The 21,089-nt window shown below is 36.4% G+C and overlaps 1 protein-coding gene across 2 annotated transcripts in view; it reads left to right on the forward strand.

The window, feature by feature from the left end:
- The first annotated feature begins 1,036 nt into the window (after positions 1-1,036).
- The window catches only part of LOC307160859 (low-density lipoprotein receptor-related protein 8-like), an 86,713-nt gene continuing 66,660 nt past the window's right edge, over positions 1,037-21,089 (forward strand). For both annotated transcript variants that reach the window (XM_079875150.1, XM_079875151.1), the window contains exons 1-2: positions 1,037-1,169; positions 1,677-1,808. In XM_079875150.1, coding sequence (XP_079731276.1) covers positions 1,103-1,169; positions 1,677-1,808 — 199 coding nt within the window. In that variant the 5' untranslated portion in view covers positions 1,037-1,102. The remainder of the gene's footprint in view (positions 1,170-1,676; positions 1,809-21,089) is intronic.

Genomic DNA, 21,089 nt, shown 5'->3' on the forward strand with positions numbered 1-21,089 from the left:
CATACCGGAGGGGTGGTGCTATGTTTCATGAGATTTTTTAGGCTATAAGGGGGCGGGGCGTTTACACAACACCGTTTTCAACTAAAGACTTTTTATGCGTTTTGGGCGTTCATTTACACAAGCGTTTTGGAGGCCTGAAAACACAAACTACAATAACACGAATTTTTGAAAACGGTGATGTCAAGCGCATGCGTTTTACGTGTTCAGTCTATAGGCGCGTAGTGTATCTTTACAAAGAGACATCGCCAACTACTGGCCTGGCAGCAGAATACAGCATTTAGTTGTTTCGGGATCTGTGTGAACGGGATCGTTTTGACAACACTGTTGTCAGTGCACAAAACGCAAAGGAAAAACTTTCCTGTTTTTAGTACATTGTTGTCGTGTACACGTACCCTTATTTGTCCATGCACTTAATGGCTGTTTTCAATTTATCTATTTGGAAATTCACAGGAAAAACTAGATTATTATATAATAATAATAATAATATTTAATGAACTGTACTGTTAGTCACTTTAGCATCAGTCAAGTTAATAAATACAATGAAATGTATTAGTCTTGCCAAAAATCTCTAGACCAACCACTCATTTTAACAGTTATATATATATATATATATATATATATATATATATATATATATATATATATGTATATAAATATTTTTAATTTATTTAATTTATTTAATATATATATATAAAAGATGTAAGATGTAAATAATATTTTAAATAAATAACAAATATTTATTTTTATATAAAATATATACTGGCTGGCTAAATAAATTGGCTAAATAAATAAATAAATAAAATTGGGGAAGGTTTTAAATGATGATGAATGATGAAAAAAGGTTTTAAATGATGATAAAAAAAATCTCTACAATATTAATAATTTCATGATTGTTATTGATTTGATTCCATCATGCCTCATATTCTATCTATTAATTAGTGTTTGATGGCACACTACCCTTCAGTGCAGTTATTCATACTCGCTTACGTTTGATGTCGTCATTGATTCAAATTGCCAGTGAATCTATTGGAGATCCAGTGAAGGAGCGACGCCATCCGGACACGCTTTTGTTTGTGGATGAACACTCCAACCCGTTTCGGAAATGTGGACAGAAATTGGGAAATTATTATTTTTTCATTTCTTACTTTCGGAATTATACTTAGCAAAAGGTTTGTTGTATTTTCTCTTTTTTTTCCGGACATGAAATTATCAGCCTTTTTAATAGACTGTGTGAATGATGCTGTGTTGGTTATTTCGTGGATGCGCGAGACTAAACACTTGTTCTACGCGGGCAGCCTTGCGTTTACACATTTCTATAAACACACACAACACTTGATTAAAAATCTAGTTTGCACGAGTAAAATATTAAAGGTTGATGATGTGGCAGCGTGAATTTATTGTTTCATATTTATATCCATCCTAACAGAAACAAATAGGAACGAAAGAAAGAAAGGTTTTGAGTGTGTTTTTTTCGTTTTCTTTGTCATGGCTTCATTGAAGTGCGCGTGTAGTAACATAATTGCTGGTCACATTGTGTTTGGATTTGCTCGGTTCAGGAATGTGTTATTGTGCAGTAGTAGATATATTGCTATCCTTTCATGTAATGGTTGCAGGTTATATTGGTTTGAGTAGAAGAGCAAATGCACGACTGTAATTCTCTTCACTGTCGTTCTCAGGTACCGAAACTGGCACTGAGACGGAGTGCGAGGATGGACAGTTTCAGTGTAACAACATGAGATGTATTCCCACCATATGGAGATGCGATGATGATGATGACTGCTCTGACAACAGCGATGAGGAGAACTGCCGTGAGTAGCGTTGACTCTCACTGACACACACATGTGTGTGTGAGAACAGCAGCCGTGCATAACGAGATGTCAAAATCAGCCCTCCCACCAAAGCATTACTTCTTTGTTTGAGTGACTTTTGAGCTTTTCAAATAATAACTGATTAGCATCAAAAGCTATAATCAATTATTTCAAAAGCCTTTTGAAATTATTTTCATGTTTGCGAATTGGATTGTTGTTGTCACACTCTTGTTAAATGTCGATTTTTGTAAATGTAGAGACATGTATACAATACACACCACTTTGCAAATGTTTGGGGTCAGTAAGATTCTTTAATGTTTTTGAAATAAGTCACCAAGGCTGTATTTTTGATCAATATAATACATTAAAAACAATAATATTGTGAAATAGCATCACAATTTAAAATAACTGATTTCTAATAGAATACATTTTTTAAAATGTAATTTATTCCTGTGGTGGAAAAGCTGTGATTTCAGCATCATTACTCCAGTCTTCAGTGTCACATGATCCTTCAGAAATCATTTAATGCTCAAGCAAACAAACATTTCTTATTATTATCAATGTTGGAAACAGACAGTTGTGCTGTTTAATATGGAAACTGATACTTTTTTAAGGATCCTTTAATGAATAGAAAGTTCCAAAGAACAGCATTAATTTGAAATAGAAAACCTTTGTAACATTATAAATGTCTTTACTGTGACTTTAGATCAATTTAATGCTTCCTTACTGGAAAAAAAGTGTTAATTTCTTGAAAAAATATATTACTGACCACAGACTTTTGACCAGTAGTGTATATATAGCAATACCATTATCCGTTTGCATGTTTAAATACCAAATCACTGTATTTCATAACTGAACAGTTACTGAAATGGGTGTGTGTGTGTGTGTGTGGGGGGGGGGGGGGGGGGGGGGGTTCCACCGAAAAACCTGGTACTTTTTTTAGTACCACCTTGGTTGAGGTTCCAATAGAGCCGTACCGATACTAAAACGCGACGTGTAAACACTGCAGATCACTGATTGGTCAGAGAGAATCGTCACTATCAGCGTCATTGGATTTGCCACACGAGGCACCAAACCCACTAGATTTAAATAGTCAGCAACAGCCACCACAGTATCATTTGTTCGCTCGACTTTTTTAAACGACTTGCTTTAAAAAACCATCACACTCAACTTGAAAAAAGAAATGGCTGTATCGTGGTCAGTAGTCGAGGTGCTGACGTTGATGTCACGGCAGTAGCGGCGGCGCAACTATAATCCCAACCACTTTGAAGCGGTACTAAACTGCAGTGGAAAAGCAGACAGATCCAAAGTAAAGCGAGACGAGCCGAGTCATATGACGCAGTGGAAGAGCACCTAAAGTGTACCCACATTTTTACATCATATTGCATCTGATTTGACTGTTTTTGGAGCATAAACTGTGCAAACAAAAACGGTGGAATTCATCCAGCAAGGCATTTCATGCATCATTCTTTCATTAGGTGGTTAATTGCAGTACAAGAACAACCCATGCATATGTGTTCTGTACAGCAACTTTTTAGCCTTTTTTGTCAAGTGCGTCTTGCCTCATTGCATCGGGTTATTTCTAGTGGCTCTAAGCTGAAGACAGGCCAAAAGGAGTGCTTGTTTTCTTAAGCAGTTTATGTGTCACCGCATCATGCGCCTGTTGAGTTTACTGTTTTGACTGCTCCTTCAATTGCTCTCAACAAAGGGCAGTCATGCAGTCTGAAGTTATTGTATCCAAGCAAAATCTGTCATAACAGGAAATGTTTTTTTTTTTTTTTCCACTTTATTCAATAACCTGTATTCCAAAATTAGGTAAATCAAAAGGTATTTTTTTGTCCGTACAACAAAACAGTTTAATTTATGTATAAGATATAAATAAAAATATGTATTTATAATGATATATTTATAGTTTTATTTATATTTATTTTAGAGAACAGAATGAAAATGAACTAGATAAATATATTCTTGATCCTGATTTACAGTATAATTCCACACCTCGTTCCAACAAATATATTGGCACAAACAGAGCTGACCTCCGCCCTGACGGATTCCCCTGATGCTCCTCCGCCGCCCCCCCTCCCCCTGTGTCCCTTTTATCCTCCCCCTACACCACCATCCCAACCCCCATGTCAAATCCAACAGATACATCCGCACACTGTCTATACATCCGCATCTAATGCATGACAAGGCCATGCGTATGCGTAGAATCGTGTGCTGTGTTCCTGATTAAAATGATTCGTGACCTGCCCTCTCCATAGTGCAGATGCAGTTGTTTGATCATGTGTCATGAAGATGAGTCATATTTGTCAGGCTTATTGAGTGCTGAACTGTCTTTCTGCAGTATGAAATGATTAATAATCTGAAACTAAAAGCGTAAATTGCGTCAGAAGTGATAATTGTGATGAGCAGCACATTTGGTATAGAAGCGGCTTTGCTTTAGGACCCAGATTTTACTTTGGGTATCATTGAGTGTACACAGTAATAGTGATTTCTGCAGCTTGCTCAGTTTTTTAGTTAGAATATTTGGTAATTTGAATATATATATATATATATATATATATATATATATAAATTCTGTCATGAAACTCTAGATGGCACAGGCTTCTTTTCTCAATCTGCTTACAATCAGACTGATCCTGCTGTATCAGTAGCCAATGAGCTCATCCTTCAAATACTTGGTTAGCATTGCCTTAGCAGTTGCAGCAATGCTTTCAGAAACCCTCCACCCTCCCCAGCTCCACCTGTATAGATCTGCTACGGGTAATTCACGTATGCTAATTTGTACAGCAGCAGCATGTCTTACTCTTACTTGCTCACAGTAGCAGCAATAACAACAGCAGCAGCGTAGCAGATCTATTCTGCCAAGACCAAACATCAACATTGTCATATCCATTACCATGCCAAACACTCTAATTACAGAGATATGTGTATATACACTACTGTTAAAAGTTTGGGGTCAGTACTATCTTTTGTTTAAGGAAGTTAACTTAAGGAAGTTAACTTTTATTCAGAGGGATGCATTAAACTGATCAAAAGTGACAGTAAAGACATTTATAATGTTACAAGCGATTTTCATTTCAAATAAACAGGGCTGCCAACTTTTGAGTTTGGGCTTGGAGTGAGATTTTTTTGGGGGGGGGGGGGGGGGGGGGGGGTATGTAAAAACAAATATTGCATCACAATAAGTGTAATTGTGATTGTCAAAACATTTGGTAACTAAATAGAATTTTATGAAGTTTAGTGACAACATGTTACAATGTTTTACATTGTACAATGACTGGTAGGATAGTTTTTATTATTGCTTGACAAAAATTCATTCTTGTGATTTGATTCCGATTTTGATTCAATATTGACTAATTTGGATACATGTTTATTGTAAATTTTATTTAAAAAAATAATCTCACCTAATGCTGTAAACATAGAGGGCCCAATCTGCTGGTATTATTAAAGGTTAAAAATAACAAATTAAATTAAATGTAATGCAGTTTTTGTTATAATAACAATTATTTAATGACATAAGTACAAATATAATAAATATGTAATATAGTGCACAGCAAAATCTCCTCTCTAGCTATTTTTTCTTTTCAATTAACATGCTATGGTCATTAAATGGCTTTCCTGAGGTAAATGTAACGTTATGTGACATAATTGTTCTCCTGCTGTTATATTGACCTCTTTCCGTGGTTGAAAAACACTAATTGGTCAATATTATGTATACTTTCTGTAAGTTGTACTGCATCTTTAAATAAAAAAGTAACAGATGATCGGTTCACGTGCACTTGAACTGAGGCGCTCAGCGATCTGTCACGTCACATTTACAAGCGCCAAACGTATTTTTGTCTGAATTTCGTAATAAAATTGACGGAATCTAAGAGCTGAGAATTAGTTTAATATTAAAAGTACCTCTTTGCTCTACAATTTTTCTGTGCGTGAGAAAATGGATGTGTGGCGTGAGGGCGTGTGAAAAGTGTCAATTACGTGAGTCTCACGCTCAATGCGTGAGAGTTGGCAGCCCTGAATAAATGTTGTTCTTTTGAACTTGCAGCAGCCATTTTCAAATGTGTGTGATGATAAGAAATGTTTCTGCTGAAAATTCAGCCTTGCCATCACAGTAATAACTTATTTATTTTTATTTATTAAAATAGAAAACAGTTATTTTAAATTGTAAGAATATTTCACAATATTACAGTTTTTTTTTTCTTCTTGGAAGATGCTAATATAATGCAGACTTGGCAAGCAGCGAGAATGACCCATAGTTGTTTATCATACAAAAACATTGTCATCTATCACTATTACTTTTGGCACGTTTTTGGTTCCTGAAGCACCATACGGTAGACTATAGTAATTTACTTGCTCGAGTTTTTTCTTATCAGATTTTTTGGCGATATGACTGGACACATGGCCATTTGATCCTGATCCAAATTTCAACACCTTGTTCCACTAAAAACTGGCACATAAACAAAGTGTTGAGCTGTGCCAATATTGTTGATCCAACATATTAACCTCTTTTTATTTAATTCCCTCAAAATTTTCTCCCATATTTTCCTTCTTTTAGTGCAATTATCACCCAAGGGGAAGGAAACCAGCCAGAATTATTCATAAAACAATACATTTTCACACCATACGTGTTGCGTATATGGAAATGAGCATTCTCTTTTTGTCAAGAGCAAAGTGTTTTAATGTATTTTAAAGCTGTGCCAATTTTGAGAGGTGATTTTGTATGAACAATAACGACAGAGGAGGCAGGAAGGCTTCCTTCGTCTCAGACTCATAATGTGAACGTTCATATGCGTTTCTGTGTTTCATGCTGCGTCAGAAAAACAGCATTTCCAAACGATCCTGAATGTGAAATTTAACGGCACTGATTGGCTGTTTCAAACAGGTTCACAGGAATCAATGCTTACAAAGAAGTCCAATGATACACTGTGACTAATAGCGTATGGCAGGTGATACTGAAATACAGCCCTTTTACTATCACTATAGCACCGCAACCCCACACGCCCTCAGCACAGCTGTAGCCCCCATCTGTGGGCACCTCAAGAGGCTTTTCCCTCCATCTACCGAAAAAACCCAACAAAAAAAAACCGTTTGTATTTGGCTTGAGTGCGAGCCCTGTTTGTGTGCAGACTCCCACTCATAGAATGGTGGAAAGCACTCATGTAGGGACCAGCAGAATAAAAGAGCAAAACCAGAGGAGAGTAAGACGTAAGATTTGATGTTTTGAAGAGAATGAAAGGGAATAAGAAAACAGGAGTAATTCAAAACAGAGCGGACTGATAAATAAGAGAATTTTATTTAAAAGCAAGCGTCTCTGAAGGATTTCTGTAGAAGATTGCGAAGAGCAAAGATCCTAATAATGATAAAAGGCTCATGGGATGTCTGCATTCTTATTATAGAGTTAGGAGACGTTCCCCATCATTTTAACTATACTGAAAAGACAATTACCAAGTTCCAACCCTTTCGCCTTCTGAGCATTGGATAGACCTTCCTAACAAAATTTTACAAGTCTGTCTAAATTATACCTTATGAATATATTATAAACAGCTTAGACTTTTTGTAGCATTTGATGTTTTTTGCTTAAAGTCCACAATTATAGTGAAGGTTTCTTGCACTTGTAACAGTTATATAATTTAATATACATATCCAATTTCCACCCTCATGGTGCACTTTAGAATTAGCATTTAGAACATGAAATCACAATTTACACTTTCTTAATGCATGTTCCTGGTTTATTGTGCACAACGTGGTGCACATTATTTTAAAAAAGTCTACTATTAGGAACCTTAAGATGTTTAATGTTGCAGCATTATTTTTAGGACAATTTATTTTACCCTGCAAAACACATTGTCTCTGATTATCCTGCTTCAGTTGAAACACGTACCTGTATTATGTTGACTTCAAACAGCCTGCTTTTTGTTGTACCTCTAAGATTTTCTATATGTAAATTCTCCTGTTATTGGCTAATATTAGCATACAGGCATAGTTCGCATTGTTGATCATCAGAATGGGCAAAATCTGTAAATATAGCTGGTTTTGTGTTATTTGCGCATGGCTGCGATAGAATCATGATGGTTTGTGAATGATCAGTTTTTTTTCAGGCAGTTCATCCAAAATTAAAATTCTGTAATTTATTCATCTTCATGTTGTTCCAAAATTGTATGACTTTCTTCTGTGGAACACAAAAGAAGATATTTTAAGAAATGTCTCAGTGTTTTTTGTCTATGCAATATGCTATTAGGGGCTTTCGCCCCGGAGGAACCTAGAACTATTGGCGGAAGTACCCGGATTTTGGCAAGTTCGCACCACAGGAACTGAAAGCTTTAGCGTAAGTTCTGCCGGGAAGACTCAATTGTTACGTCACTTATTACCTTCTCATCTATCCAATCACATTCTAATACTTGTAGTATAAAAGATCAGTACTTACACATGTCTGAGTTCGCAGATGCTGACGCCTACATTCACCTCCATCCTCCCCACCACCACCAGGATGGCCCTTCCCCTCCATCCTCCCCACCACCACCAGGATGGCCCTTCCCCTCCATCCTCCCCACCACCACCAGGATGGTCCCTTCCCATACCTCCCAGATATCGGCTGCGCCCCTGCCTTCGTCTTCTGGCAGGAAATGCAGAGTCTGTACCCTCGGATTGCGAGTTACGGACGGGGCCTATGCCAAAGAACTTTATTTCATAATATTGCTTGGTGGGCTGTTACAGTTTTTCTCGATTGCTTAAACACTATAACCAGGCTTTTGAACTAAAATTTCAAAACGCCATTTATCAAAAAGCACACCCATTTCACTAAACTATAAACACTATTCCCTGTTTTGACACATGAGTCAGATTTGTTGAACTGTCACTGCAAAACTCTACACACAAATCCCTTCATTTCTCATTGCTTAGACCATGTTGTCATTTAGAAAGCACTAGCATTCAAAATTGTTCACTCAAGTCAGCACAGCTTCAGCTCAGTTAGCACACAATTACCCAAGTGGAAACACTAAGAGTCAAAATTTAACACACATCAATCAGAACCTTCAATAGATATATAAAAGGGCCCAAATCAGTTTATTGCGTTTTGGAACAATGGATCCAGAAAGACATGAAGGAAGAGGGATAAGAATGAGGAGGAGGAAGGGCAAGGACAAGAAGACAAGCAGTCTCAGATGAAATTCAAGCCACTCTAGTTGCCCATGTCTTTATCAATGGTATGACTATGAGGGAGGCTCGGCTACGAGTAAGGTCAAATTTGAGTCGCTGTACCGTCGCCTCGAGAACCTTCAGGGAGGTGTGGTGGCAAACAAAATTCTATCACTGAATAAGAGACAAACATTTCCAATAGTCTTTGATGAGGTTTATTTTCTTGCAAGAAAAGGCCAGCAGTCATACAGTCACACAGAGTGACTGCAGAGTGTGACAGTGAAGGGAGGGCATCCTTTCTCCTTTATAGTCTTGACTCCCAGAATGTTATCTTTCTAGGCAAATTATGGTATTTCAACCATATGTGGAACATTCTTAGACGTGTCCATCATATTGTATCCTTGAGTGGAGGCCCTCCTGTCACGACCAACACTCTACCATTCCAATACAATTCCATATTAGAATAAGGTTTGTGTCTGCTCTTTTACTGTCATATGATGGTCACACACATCTTACTGTAAGTAAATATAAAAAAAAATTTAGAGGAGAGAGTAAAAGAAAAAGAGTAAAAAAAAAAAGAGTAAAACAGGAAAAAAAAAACTTTTTTGTGTGTGTGTGTTTTCTGTGTATGAATAAAAATGTGCCAATGTATCCATTGTTTTTGTCTTTTGTGTTCATCATGTGAAAAGGTTTGTGATGGGGGAACCACAAGCAACATAACTTACCAGTTTTGGAAATGTTGTTTTGAATTTATTGCACCAGTGTGTTAGACTATGTTGTAGTGTGTGTGATTTTGAGGGCTTGTGTGTCCTGTTTGAGGGCAAAGTTTGGTTTTTCAGCAAGAGTGAATGGTTTTGAGTGTAGAGCTTCATTTTGACCTGAAAATAGGATGTTTGGGGAATTGGGTGAGACGTTATGGATTTGTGTTTATAGTTTTGAGAATACGAGGCATAGTTTCAAGAAATGTGTTTAAGCAATCGAGAAAAACTGTAATAAATGTATAATTGTTACAGTATTTATTCTCCCGAGTCTTTCTGGTAGAACTAGAACCGATTTTAGTTCTAGGAACTCCTTTTGGAGGAACCAATTTAGCTCCTACTTCTGAGTCGGGTCTAAACCAGCACTATAGGAACTATCCGTGACGTTAGTGTACGCTGATTGGCTGAACGCATGTGAAACACCAGCACCCGCCATTTTTAAAAAGTCTGTGTAAACCACTGATCTATATAGAATGACTATATATATATATAATGGCGGTGTGAATGCAACCAGGAAAACGTTCCTAGGAGAACCATTAGTTCTTGGGGAACCACCCTGGTGTTCCTAGAACTACCCGTTGCAAAAGCTCCTAATGGCCACCAAAATGGTTTGGCTATCAACATTCTTCAAAATATCTTTTTTGTGTGTTCTGCAGAAGAAAGAAAGTCATAAGGGTGACATCAAGGTGAATAAACAATGACATAATTTTCATTTTTGGGTGAACTATCACTTTAAACTTCCATAAATGGTCTTAGTAGACTGAGGCTCTGCATTTTGAACTTTAGTTTCAAAGCATTGTCTTTTAAATGAGAAAGGAAAATCCATGATATGTCCTTTTCCCAAGTTTGAGAGACACGAGCGTTAGGCCTCTGTGGGGTTAGTGTCTTGAGCTAACCAAGTCTCCTTATCCCTCCGGCAGATTATCCGTCTGAGAGGTGTCTTCTCTCTTCTGTCTTCCCCTCCTGTGTCATCTGGGTTCATAAGCCAGCGCCCCGATGTTGCTATTAGGAACTCTGTGGTTAAAATCCACACATTATCTGTGATTAGTCAGGGTGATGCTGCGGGAAGATTAGTGGATGCTGAGCAGGAGAGCTTAACGTTGACATCAAGGAATAGCATGGAATCAGCTCATACCAATTTACCCAATGCATACAAACCAGGCTCTTTGGAAAAACGTGCCTGTGGCGACATTTCTGCTCAATGAAATTACGTTGCCTCTTGCAAAACTCTGCTAAAAGCTTGTTCAGTTTGATATGAAACTGATGAATGTGAATCTGGCAATGTTTGATTATTTATGTTGGTTGTTGTTGCATGTACGGCAGAAAAGTTAATGCTCTATCGCGTTTGCAAATAACACCTACACTAAACCCAGAAGATACCGATAGTGTTAACAAAAGCAAATGTGAGATAAAAACGCATTTGATGAAGCAATCATGCCATTTTAGTTTGCTCTTTTTACCGTGGCACCACAAGTACAATTCTGTACCAGCTGAGCTACTGAGCAAGTTGACCGCATTAGAAAATCCGTATATAAGGAGCTGGTTATGTGATGCAAACATCAAAATGTATTAGTCTACAAATCATGCGCTATTGTAAAAGTATTCTGAGGTTATAACATAGTATTATTCAAGAAACCGCACAAAAATATGTCTTGATTAATTGATAATCTACCTCTGGAATCGTAATTTTGTGTGAAAAGAAATAAAAGTTGTTGGTGTTTTACTGCCTCTAGTGTTCCTTTCACCTGGAAACTGCAGTGGTTTGTATGTACTGTATTGGTACGTCTTTGGGGTTTTGCAAAAGTGTAGGTAGAGGCACGTTTTTCCAATGAGCCTATGTTGGATGCACAACACATATCTGTTCACGTAACTGAAAAACTCTGATATTGTTTGATGGCAAAGTGGAAATACATGTGTCGGCATTTTTATTCTAGTTTCCCATATGTTAGTCAAATAGTCTTTCTTAAAGGTCATCATTTACTCACCCTCAAGTTGTGTCAAACCTGTATGAATTTCTTTCTTCTGCTGAACACAAAAGAAGAATTAACCAAACAATTGATGGACCCCATTAACTTCCATAGTATTTTTTTCCTACTATGGAAGTCAATGGGGTCCATCAACTGTCTGGTTACTGACATTCTTCAAAATATCTTCCTTTGTGTTCAGCAGAAGAAAGAAACTTATACAGGTTTGAAACAACTTGAGATTGAGTAAATGATGACAGAATTTTCATTTTTAAGTAAACTATTCCTTTAAGTAACACTCTCCTTGAACGACACCACTGGACAAAGTTTCTAGGTGTGGTAGCGGCGAGATACAAGTCAAAGTTCACCATAAAACCTGGCAATCACGCTATGTCTGGCTCATTACCCTGCAATTGTGATAATGCTCGCCTATCATGTTCACAAAGGTTCCACAAATCTGGGTCAGACTGTTGAAATGGACAGAATAATTGCAAAGTAAACGGTTCATCCACTCATATATCATCATCACTTTCAGTCACATCAAAATGAATCAAAACGATCTTGAAATAATGATCTGTGAGAGAGCTGGCTTTTAGAGTATTTCATTCAGCTCTGTTAAATGAAAGCTGCACATCTGTGCCCGTGACCATGGTTGTGTTTACAGAGGCGTTATTGACTAATGGGCCAAAAATAAGGGGACTATTAGAAATAACAAATACAGATAAATAGCATTGCTTTTTCTGTTATTGTATTTATGTTGTATCATATTATTATTCATTTAGAATCAATATGAACATGTTTACAACACATAATATGTATATATATATATATATATATATATATATATATATATAAAATACAGTACATTCAATGCATTTAGGCATGTAGACATTGTCATGGTCTGCTTAGAGCAACGTATATGGAAAACTAAGCTTACATCATATGGAAATTAACATGAATTTACATTGAACTAAAAATAAGTAAAAACACACGCACACACACACATACAGTGGGGACCACCACACGCCACTGCTTGAATGCCCACTAAGTCGCTTTGGATTATAGTGTTTGCCAAATGCATAAATGTAAATGATGCTGTTTATACTGATGGAGCAAAAGGATGCTGTTTATGCTGTAGGAGAAAATCTTTCAGACAGTAGGCGTCTGTTTACATTTAGGATTTTAGTCTTGTGAGAGACCATTTAATTCAAATGTATGCAATGTTTTCTATAAATCAACTTATAGTTATTGGTGCAAAAACAAAAAAATACACAATGCGTTTTGTGTGTCTGGCGACTGGTGCTACGGTCAGGTCCATATGATGTGTTTGAGGGGGAATGTCATGAAAACGTGTAATAATCCAGCACTTAAAATGTAAGAGAAAGAAAAGTTAGAATGAAAGCTATTTTTTAGGACCATCAAGATTTTTTACACTGTGACATTATTGTCTTTACAGTTAGGCAATTTAAATTCCCAAATTTTTCTACTGTATTACAGTAAAATGACTAATACAATGTTTTTTTTTTATTAAATCAGCATAAATCTAAGGCACTACAAAATATTAACATGATATCTAAACGTGTGTCTTTTTTCCCTCATTAAAGTAATACGAATTCTATTTTTTTTTTACATTACAATAATGGGAATTTGAGAGGGAAATGTGCTTCATTGTATTGAAAATAAAGTCACTGCAAAAATTAGGCATTTCAACAAAATATTGTTTATTTATTTTTGATATTGGGTTGAAATATGCTTTGATTTTGTGAAAGTAATTTTCATTTAGAGTGTGTTTTGAGGTAAATCAGGTTATGATTACAGCTTTTGTGCCGTTTTGCCGCTCACATGTAATTGCAAAGAATTTGCAGTGATTATTCTCTGATCCATGTTATTAGCTTTAGCCATTCAAAATCAATAAAACTAAGAGCTTCACAACACACAGATCAGTGTAGCTATGCTTAACGGTTGTGTTTTTAGCACCACTGACTAGGCCTACCATCTGTGTTATTTCTCCGATTTTACAAAAATGGAAATTTAGCTCAAAATAGCATTATTATCTTCTGACATTGATTGTCCCTCTTGAAATCCATTGTTTCATTACTGATATGAATTGAAATGAAACGATAGAGATTAAACTGCCGAAAGAGAGAATGTAATATCTCAGTGATGACAGAATTTTTCAATTCTTTTGAGATAAAGAAAATTGGAAGTGTTCTCCACAACAGAGCAGACATCAAAGACTGACTACTACAGTCTTTTATGAGAGCGCACTATCTGATGGCTCAGTCTGTCCACTCAGTATTTGTTAACTGTTACGCTTAACAGGAATCTATAATATTGTTCTGCTTAAATGCTTTTTCTGTCACATTATTGAAGAGATGCAGCAGGTTTCTGGCTATGAATTAATACACGCCTCTTATTGACATTTTTGCTTTTAGTGTAGAAAGGTAAATTACTTCTCACTGAAAACGTACATGTCCCATCGGGACTATTTAGAAAAGAGTTTCACCATTTAATGCCTTCTCTGAGTTTTGTGTGGCACAGCATCACACTGGAAAGCAATCTAACTACTTATTGTCTCTTTATTTCCCCAATATTGACTTATTGGGCATATGCTAATGAGGGCCAGCTGGAAAACTACATTGCTTTGCACATCTGACTTACTGTGACTCAGCAGAACATAGCCATATAAATGGCCTAATCCTGACTGACCCATTTAGTATTAATACTAAGTGAACGTATGTCTGCGACTGTGGTACATTGTTGCTAGCGGGCTTAATTATGTAAGTGAAAAAGAGCTTCTTGGTTTGCTAACATTCTCTGAAGCTAAGTCAGCCATGCTAATTCTAATAGGATTGTTGTCTAACTTTAAAAGTGTACTTGTAATGATTTGAATGCTAGTCTTGCCACTGTTCCAATGTTTGTTAAAGCAGTAAATTGATGTTCCATCTACAACATAGTCCATGTGACTGATGATGTGGAAGAAAGTCAGAACTCAAGGGACTGGATTCACAAAGAACATTCCTAAGAATGACATTCTTCTTAACTGCTATATTTTCTAACTTAAGAATAAAGGGTATTATGTGTCCTCAAACACATTCAAGAATAGTCCCCCTGTAGTCAATAATTTTATCCCCTAAAACTCATCTTTTATCACCCAAATGATGTAAAAAAATAACTTGAATGTAAGCTTGCCTAATTTACTATATGTGGTTCTATGAATATGCAAATGAGCCCCGCCTTCACTCACTCACACCAGCTCAGAGATCCACTCGTTGACGATCACACGTTGACCTGATTGGTTACAAGGTAGTTTGTGAAGTCAGAAACACCAGCGATTTAACATTTTTGAGACTGTCTTTGGTTCACTGCAGTTTTAAGGAGAAAATACTCAGCAATGGTGTTGACTTATGAATTTGCACATGGTTTGTCTTAAAGCATATTAAAAACACCACATAGACATATAAACAACATTAAAAACTTGATGTTCACCACAGGGGGACTCTTAGATAAAACTTAAGAATAAAAAATATCCTAAATTAAATCATCATCATTAATCTCCTAATACAATTAGGATAACCTCCAACTTGTCTTAAATCCCCTAAGGGAAAGATGTTTATATTCTTTATTGGGTTGTTTCAAATATTAAGCATTACAACATAATACAAGCTATCAACCCAGGCTCCTTAGAAATACGTGACTACATTTCTGCAAAACCTGAAATACGTTGCTCAGGGTACATTTCGCTTTGTGCTTTGCAGATCAGATGAATACAAGAGGCAGTAAAACAACAACAACTTTTGTCCCTTTGCACATAGGTGCAGATTATTGATTAACAAGGACTTAATTTTTTGCACAATAGACAAGTTAAGTCACATTTATTTATATAGCGCTTTTTACAACACAGATTAAGAAAATAGCATATACTACGTACACAATACTACATAACACTTGTACCATAACTCATGATTTGTAAACTAATACATTTTGATGTTTGCATCACATAACCAGCTCCTTATCTACAGCTTTTCTAATGCGGAAGACTTGCTCAGTTGCTCGTCTGGTACAGCATTGCACTTGTGATGTGGAGGTTAGATTCCTGTGAAACATGAGTCACGATAAAAGAGCTGAAAGACAGCAAAAATGTCATGGTTGCTTCAGAAAATGTGTTTTTAACTCATGTTTGCGTTCACCTTTTAGCACCACTCGCCAGACATTTCAATTCCAAACTGCTGGGAAATGTGCATTAAACCAACCTATTAAAATGTTGCCACAGTCACATTCAAATGTTTTAAGCTTTTATCCAAAGCGTCTTACAAATGAGGAGAGAAATAGAAGCAATCAAACCAACAATAGGGCAACAATATGCAAGTGCTGTGACTAGTCCCAGTTCGACCAGCATATATATATATAGAGAATAATACTACTACTTCTTTCTACTTAACTTTTCATGAAGACCAATCTGAATCTAAACTGTACAGAATTGTCCCAAACCAAATCCATCAAGTGATTGTGGCAAGTTCCTATAAAGTAGAGCCTTATTAGAAACCAAGGCTAGAAGGTGAGACGCTCCCTCCTCCACCTGGAAAACTATCCTTAATCCACAGTTACAGGTGAAATCTAGCCTTGAGGAGCAGAACAAACATCAGTACTGACTTCTGAAGCTTCACTGTAGTGCATCTCTAATGTTTGAGCTCTAATACCAGATGGCAGCGTGCCCCCTGCCAAGCACCGCCCGACCCCCATGAGGCTTGTGCTCGGTGATCAAAGCTGCACTGAGCTCTGAGTCCAAATGCATCATTGTTGAGGAAAACTGGGCTGAAACCTGCCCAGAGAAGGAAGGGCGTTAAAAGCTGCTTTCATCTAGTGTCACGCTCAGGCTCGACAGAGCAGCTGTGGCAGAAGAAATGGAGTTCTTCAACATTTATCGCAAACATATTGAGAGGATGAAAGAAAGGAGAGTGCAGATTAACAATTACCACCAATTTGTCAACAGTGAAGTATTACACTGTGTAGAAATCTAGCATTGATTGAGAGACAAATTTGCTATTAAGAATACGGAGGGATCTTTGTCAATTGTGAAGGAGGTGCTCTGCTTTTTGAGAAGAAGGCTGAGGCTTTTTTTATGTTTGCACAATGCTGTTTAAATGATGTCTGTTGGAAACAGCCTACACAGTTGTGTGTACTTTACTAATCAAATGTGTACACACTGCACATCCACACACACACACAGACTCTTTATTCTGAGGTAGCATGAGCACTCTTATGTGTTTGATCAAAAACGTGTAGGCTGGAGGTCTCCAGCCTTATTGTGAGTGAGAGCTACTGCTGTTTCTTTACCTTGCTTCAGGCTGCAAATATATTTGGTTTCATATCATATTTCCAAGGAATAATAATGAAATCTCTTTTTTATTATTGAAATATTGAAAATTTTGTGAATGATTTCTAGCAAGCATTATATTATTTTTTTATTTCATTGTTGATATTGATTCTTCTGATTGGTTCCTTAGTTCCACAAGTATTTTTCCCATTCATATTTTTATTAGAGATTTGAAAAGAGTCTCCGTTAAAGAGTTATAAGCCAAGAACCAAACCAACCTATGAAGTGAATCAGGGGCCATATGTATAAAACTTCTCAAAAATCCTCTTAATTATAAGCTGAAGCTTTGACACAAGTGTCAAAAGATTCGTAATAAAAAGTAAGACTTGTTTTAAGATAGGAGCTATTTAAGTCTAAGACTGACTCTTAGGTGCTAACTGAGCTGACGTGGGTGAGTGGAGGCAGGGCTAATTTGCATATTCATAGAACTGCATATACTAAATGAGGTAAGGGTGTAGAGTTACATTCAAGCTATTTTAAGGTATTATGAAATTATTTTTCAAGGAAAACCGTTTAAATATGTAATTTTGGTGATCAAAGATGAGTTTTAAGGGATACAATTATTGACTACAGGGGGACTTTAAATGTTTGTTTTTTTAATGTCAAGCAAGTATTATGAAATAAGTTTATTTATAGAATGCGCTCTGGTTGACTCACACACTCCAAACGATCACCAGGTGCCCGTGGGCACTGCATTGGAGACCACTGTTGTAGTCTATGTATGACTCCCCATCCACAGAAATCTAACCAAACTGACTAGATTTGGTGTCGTTCAGTGATCTCGTAATTTTCTGTCAACGTCTCCTCTGCAGCACTTACCGACACATGTAATTCGTACTGCATGTAAATGTAAATGAATTGATACCATTGACAAAATTGATACAATCAAGTCAATCATTAGGGCCAAAACAATTCATAATTCATAAAAATGAGTTGGTGACCAGTTTTGCTATTCGACTTGATTACTTCTCATAGTTATTTTATTTTCCACTGATGTCACTACATAGTTACAGCCCGTAATAAATTAATTTAATGACTAGATGTAGCCATTGTGCACATAAAGTTTTAAGTTCAGTAATACTGAGGAAGGAAATTGATTGTTCAGTGAAGTGTAATGAAGTTGGACCTGTGCCAGTGCAGTTATAGCACTTCCTTCGACCTACTACTGCACTAGCGCCCAATACATCCAACACCAACTATTTGACTGGCCATTTAGAGAACCCACTGACTAGTTGATTATGAAATTGTGTAGTTTTACACATTCCTAGTTCAATAAACTTCAATAAACATTAGAATATTTGTAAAAACAATTTTTTTTTTAAATATCAGTATAATAAATGGTTTGATGACAGTATAGACATCTTTGTGAAGCTCTGCAAAAAATGTGTATTTTATTATAACCTCCCTTGAGAGACCATTAGACAGCAGCAGAAAACTACCACTGAGAGTATTAAAGTACACTCATTATCAAATCCTTATAGTGCTATAATAGAAGATATATCCCTCCAACACTGTTTTACTAGTGGCTTTAAACTCAAATACACAATAGTAAAGTAAAATAAAAATTGTATCAGCATCTGTGATAATGAACTATCATTTTTAATTCTAGCCAGTCTGCCAAATATTGATTTTCCTTTGTTGATACGAGGATAAAAATAAGAGTGAATCTGGATTAGATGTGAAGGCATGTCATGGGTTTATATTCTGATATGTGAAGCATGTCCAATCGTTTGATAGAGACATTTATTTGAGGATTACACACATAAACATGATTGGGGACAGGCTGTTCTCTGGAGCACGGGTGTTCAAAGCTCCAGGTATTTCAATTTGTCCCTAAGCCCTAATTCTGGATCAGACTCCTGTTGAAATCCTGTAGTATTATATGAAAGGGAGAGCAAATGAAAGAGAGAGAGAGAGATGTTTGTGTGTTTTGTGTGATTTGAGCATTTCCTCTCATTTAAGACTCATGATTACTCAATTAAACGAGTACTTGATTTAAAAAATCTTGTATTACTATTTATATTATTCTCAATTAATTGGTAATATAGAGGGACAATCTATAGACAAGGGTCTGAGCAAGAATACTGTAGGTAAAAAAATAATTAAATAAAATGATTTAATCTGCAGTACACCACAGTGATACTCAATTAATCTGCAAAATTGTTGGTTTCTAACTGTTACTTGATTAATCATCAAAATAATCAGTATATTGTTTACACTAAGGTTCATTGATAAAAAAAAAAACACATATAGCAAGAGGCACGACACAGAATACTCAATCACTTGTCAAAATAATCGGCAGATTACTCGATTACCAAGATATACAACAACGGTTAGTCGATTAATTATCAAAAAAGTTGTTATTACTCGATTACTGCAGGTTACTAAATTAAATGAATCAACAACAGTTGTCAGATTACTCCCTTTCCAATCTGTATAATGCAGATTACTCAATTATCCACCATCATTTTCATCAAAAAACTCGATTACCAGGATGTACAACAAAAATGTACTCGATTAATCAAGAATGTTGTTGGCAGATTACTCAATTACCAAGATGTGCACCAAACAGTTACTCGATTAATTATCAAAACACTTGGCAGATTACTTTTTGTCACAGATTGCTTTCCAAACCGTACAATGTGGATTACTCAATTAATCGTCAAAATTGTCGGTAGATTAGTAGATTTGCAAGATATACAAAACATATTACTTTCTTACCAGACTGTATGTCATCAAAAGAATCATCAGCTTACTCGATTACCAGCTCTACTCTGAACCAGGATCTGTGGTTTGCCATAAAATAAGCATCTACTGTCTGACGCACTTGGATTCTCAGAGAGTCCTTTTGATTTTCGGGATTTTAGCTTCAGAAGAGATGCGGGATTTTTGAACTGCAGAAGCTCTTCTCACCCCACTTCTCACTGACGCCCAGACACACAGCTGCAAATCCTGCCTAATGTGATTTCATTTCCCAAATGCACACTATTTAATTTCAAGGATGATATTTACCAATGAAATACTAATCTTCAATTTGCTTGAATGGGAGACTCAGAAATAAACTATTTCTCAACAAAACTATTACATAGTGTTTTGTGGGTGTAAGTTTGTGTGCATGTGTATGTCCTTACTTTGTGTGGGAGTAAAATATTTATATTTCCATCATGTCTCAATCCTGTTTTCAGGTATTGCTCCAACTTTATTTTGTGCTTGAAACACCTCAAGTTCAAAGCAGGTTAGATTAGTCTTTTGTCACTGAGGCATATTTTTGTGCCTGTGTTGGTCAACCTTTGACTTTTAAATCACACTAGAACACAGTGGTGGAAGACTGCAGGACCAAAACAAGATGTAGAGATGGATAGAAGTACCTTGTCTGCCCTGTTCTGACAGAAAGGAGAAGCATATCTGGTTTATACTGGGCAGGCCTCTGGTGATTACAGCGTCCAGATTGAGCCGCTCGAGCTGAACTCTATTTCTTATCTGGAGGTGAAACTCAAAGGACTGGAGCACATACAAACTATCTTGTTATTGGGTTATGATGTGCAGTACTATTACATATCTGATCTGATCCAAAACCTACCAAGCTGCCTTTCTATCTAGTGCCTTTATACAGTATGTAGCTGCTTTCTTAGGCAGCATCCTAACCAAAATGGGACCGTTTTGAAACATCTTATGCAAATCACGACGAACCTTAGTTTGGGTAGATGTCATATTAAATTTGAACAAGGCTGGTGTGTGATATATTCGTAATAACACATTTGTCATGATTCAATTAAACCAATGATTTAAAATGTACTTTAAAGTAAAACTTTTAATCTGACACTATAACAGCGTGCACTTTTAAGTGTGTTAAGAAACGTCATGAAAGTGTACACTTAAGTGATATCTGCATATACAGTTTTTTTTTTAAATATACTTTTAAGATTTGAAGCACATTAGTGCACATTCAATATAATTAAGAGCAATTATTTTCCACAAGGGATAGGCTTGTTTTCATTTGCACCAAATTAAATATGGCATAGCATGTTGCTAAGCTAACTAA

The sequence above is a fragment of the Squalius cephalus genome, assembly GCF_949319135.1.
Source record: "Squalius cephalus genome assembly, chromosome: 7".
NCBI lineage: Eukaryota > Metazoa > Chordata > Actinopteri > Cypriniformes > Leuciscidae > Squalius > Squalius cephalus.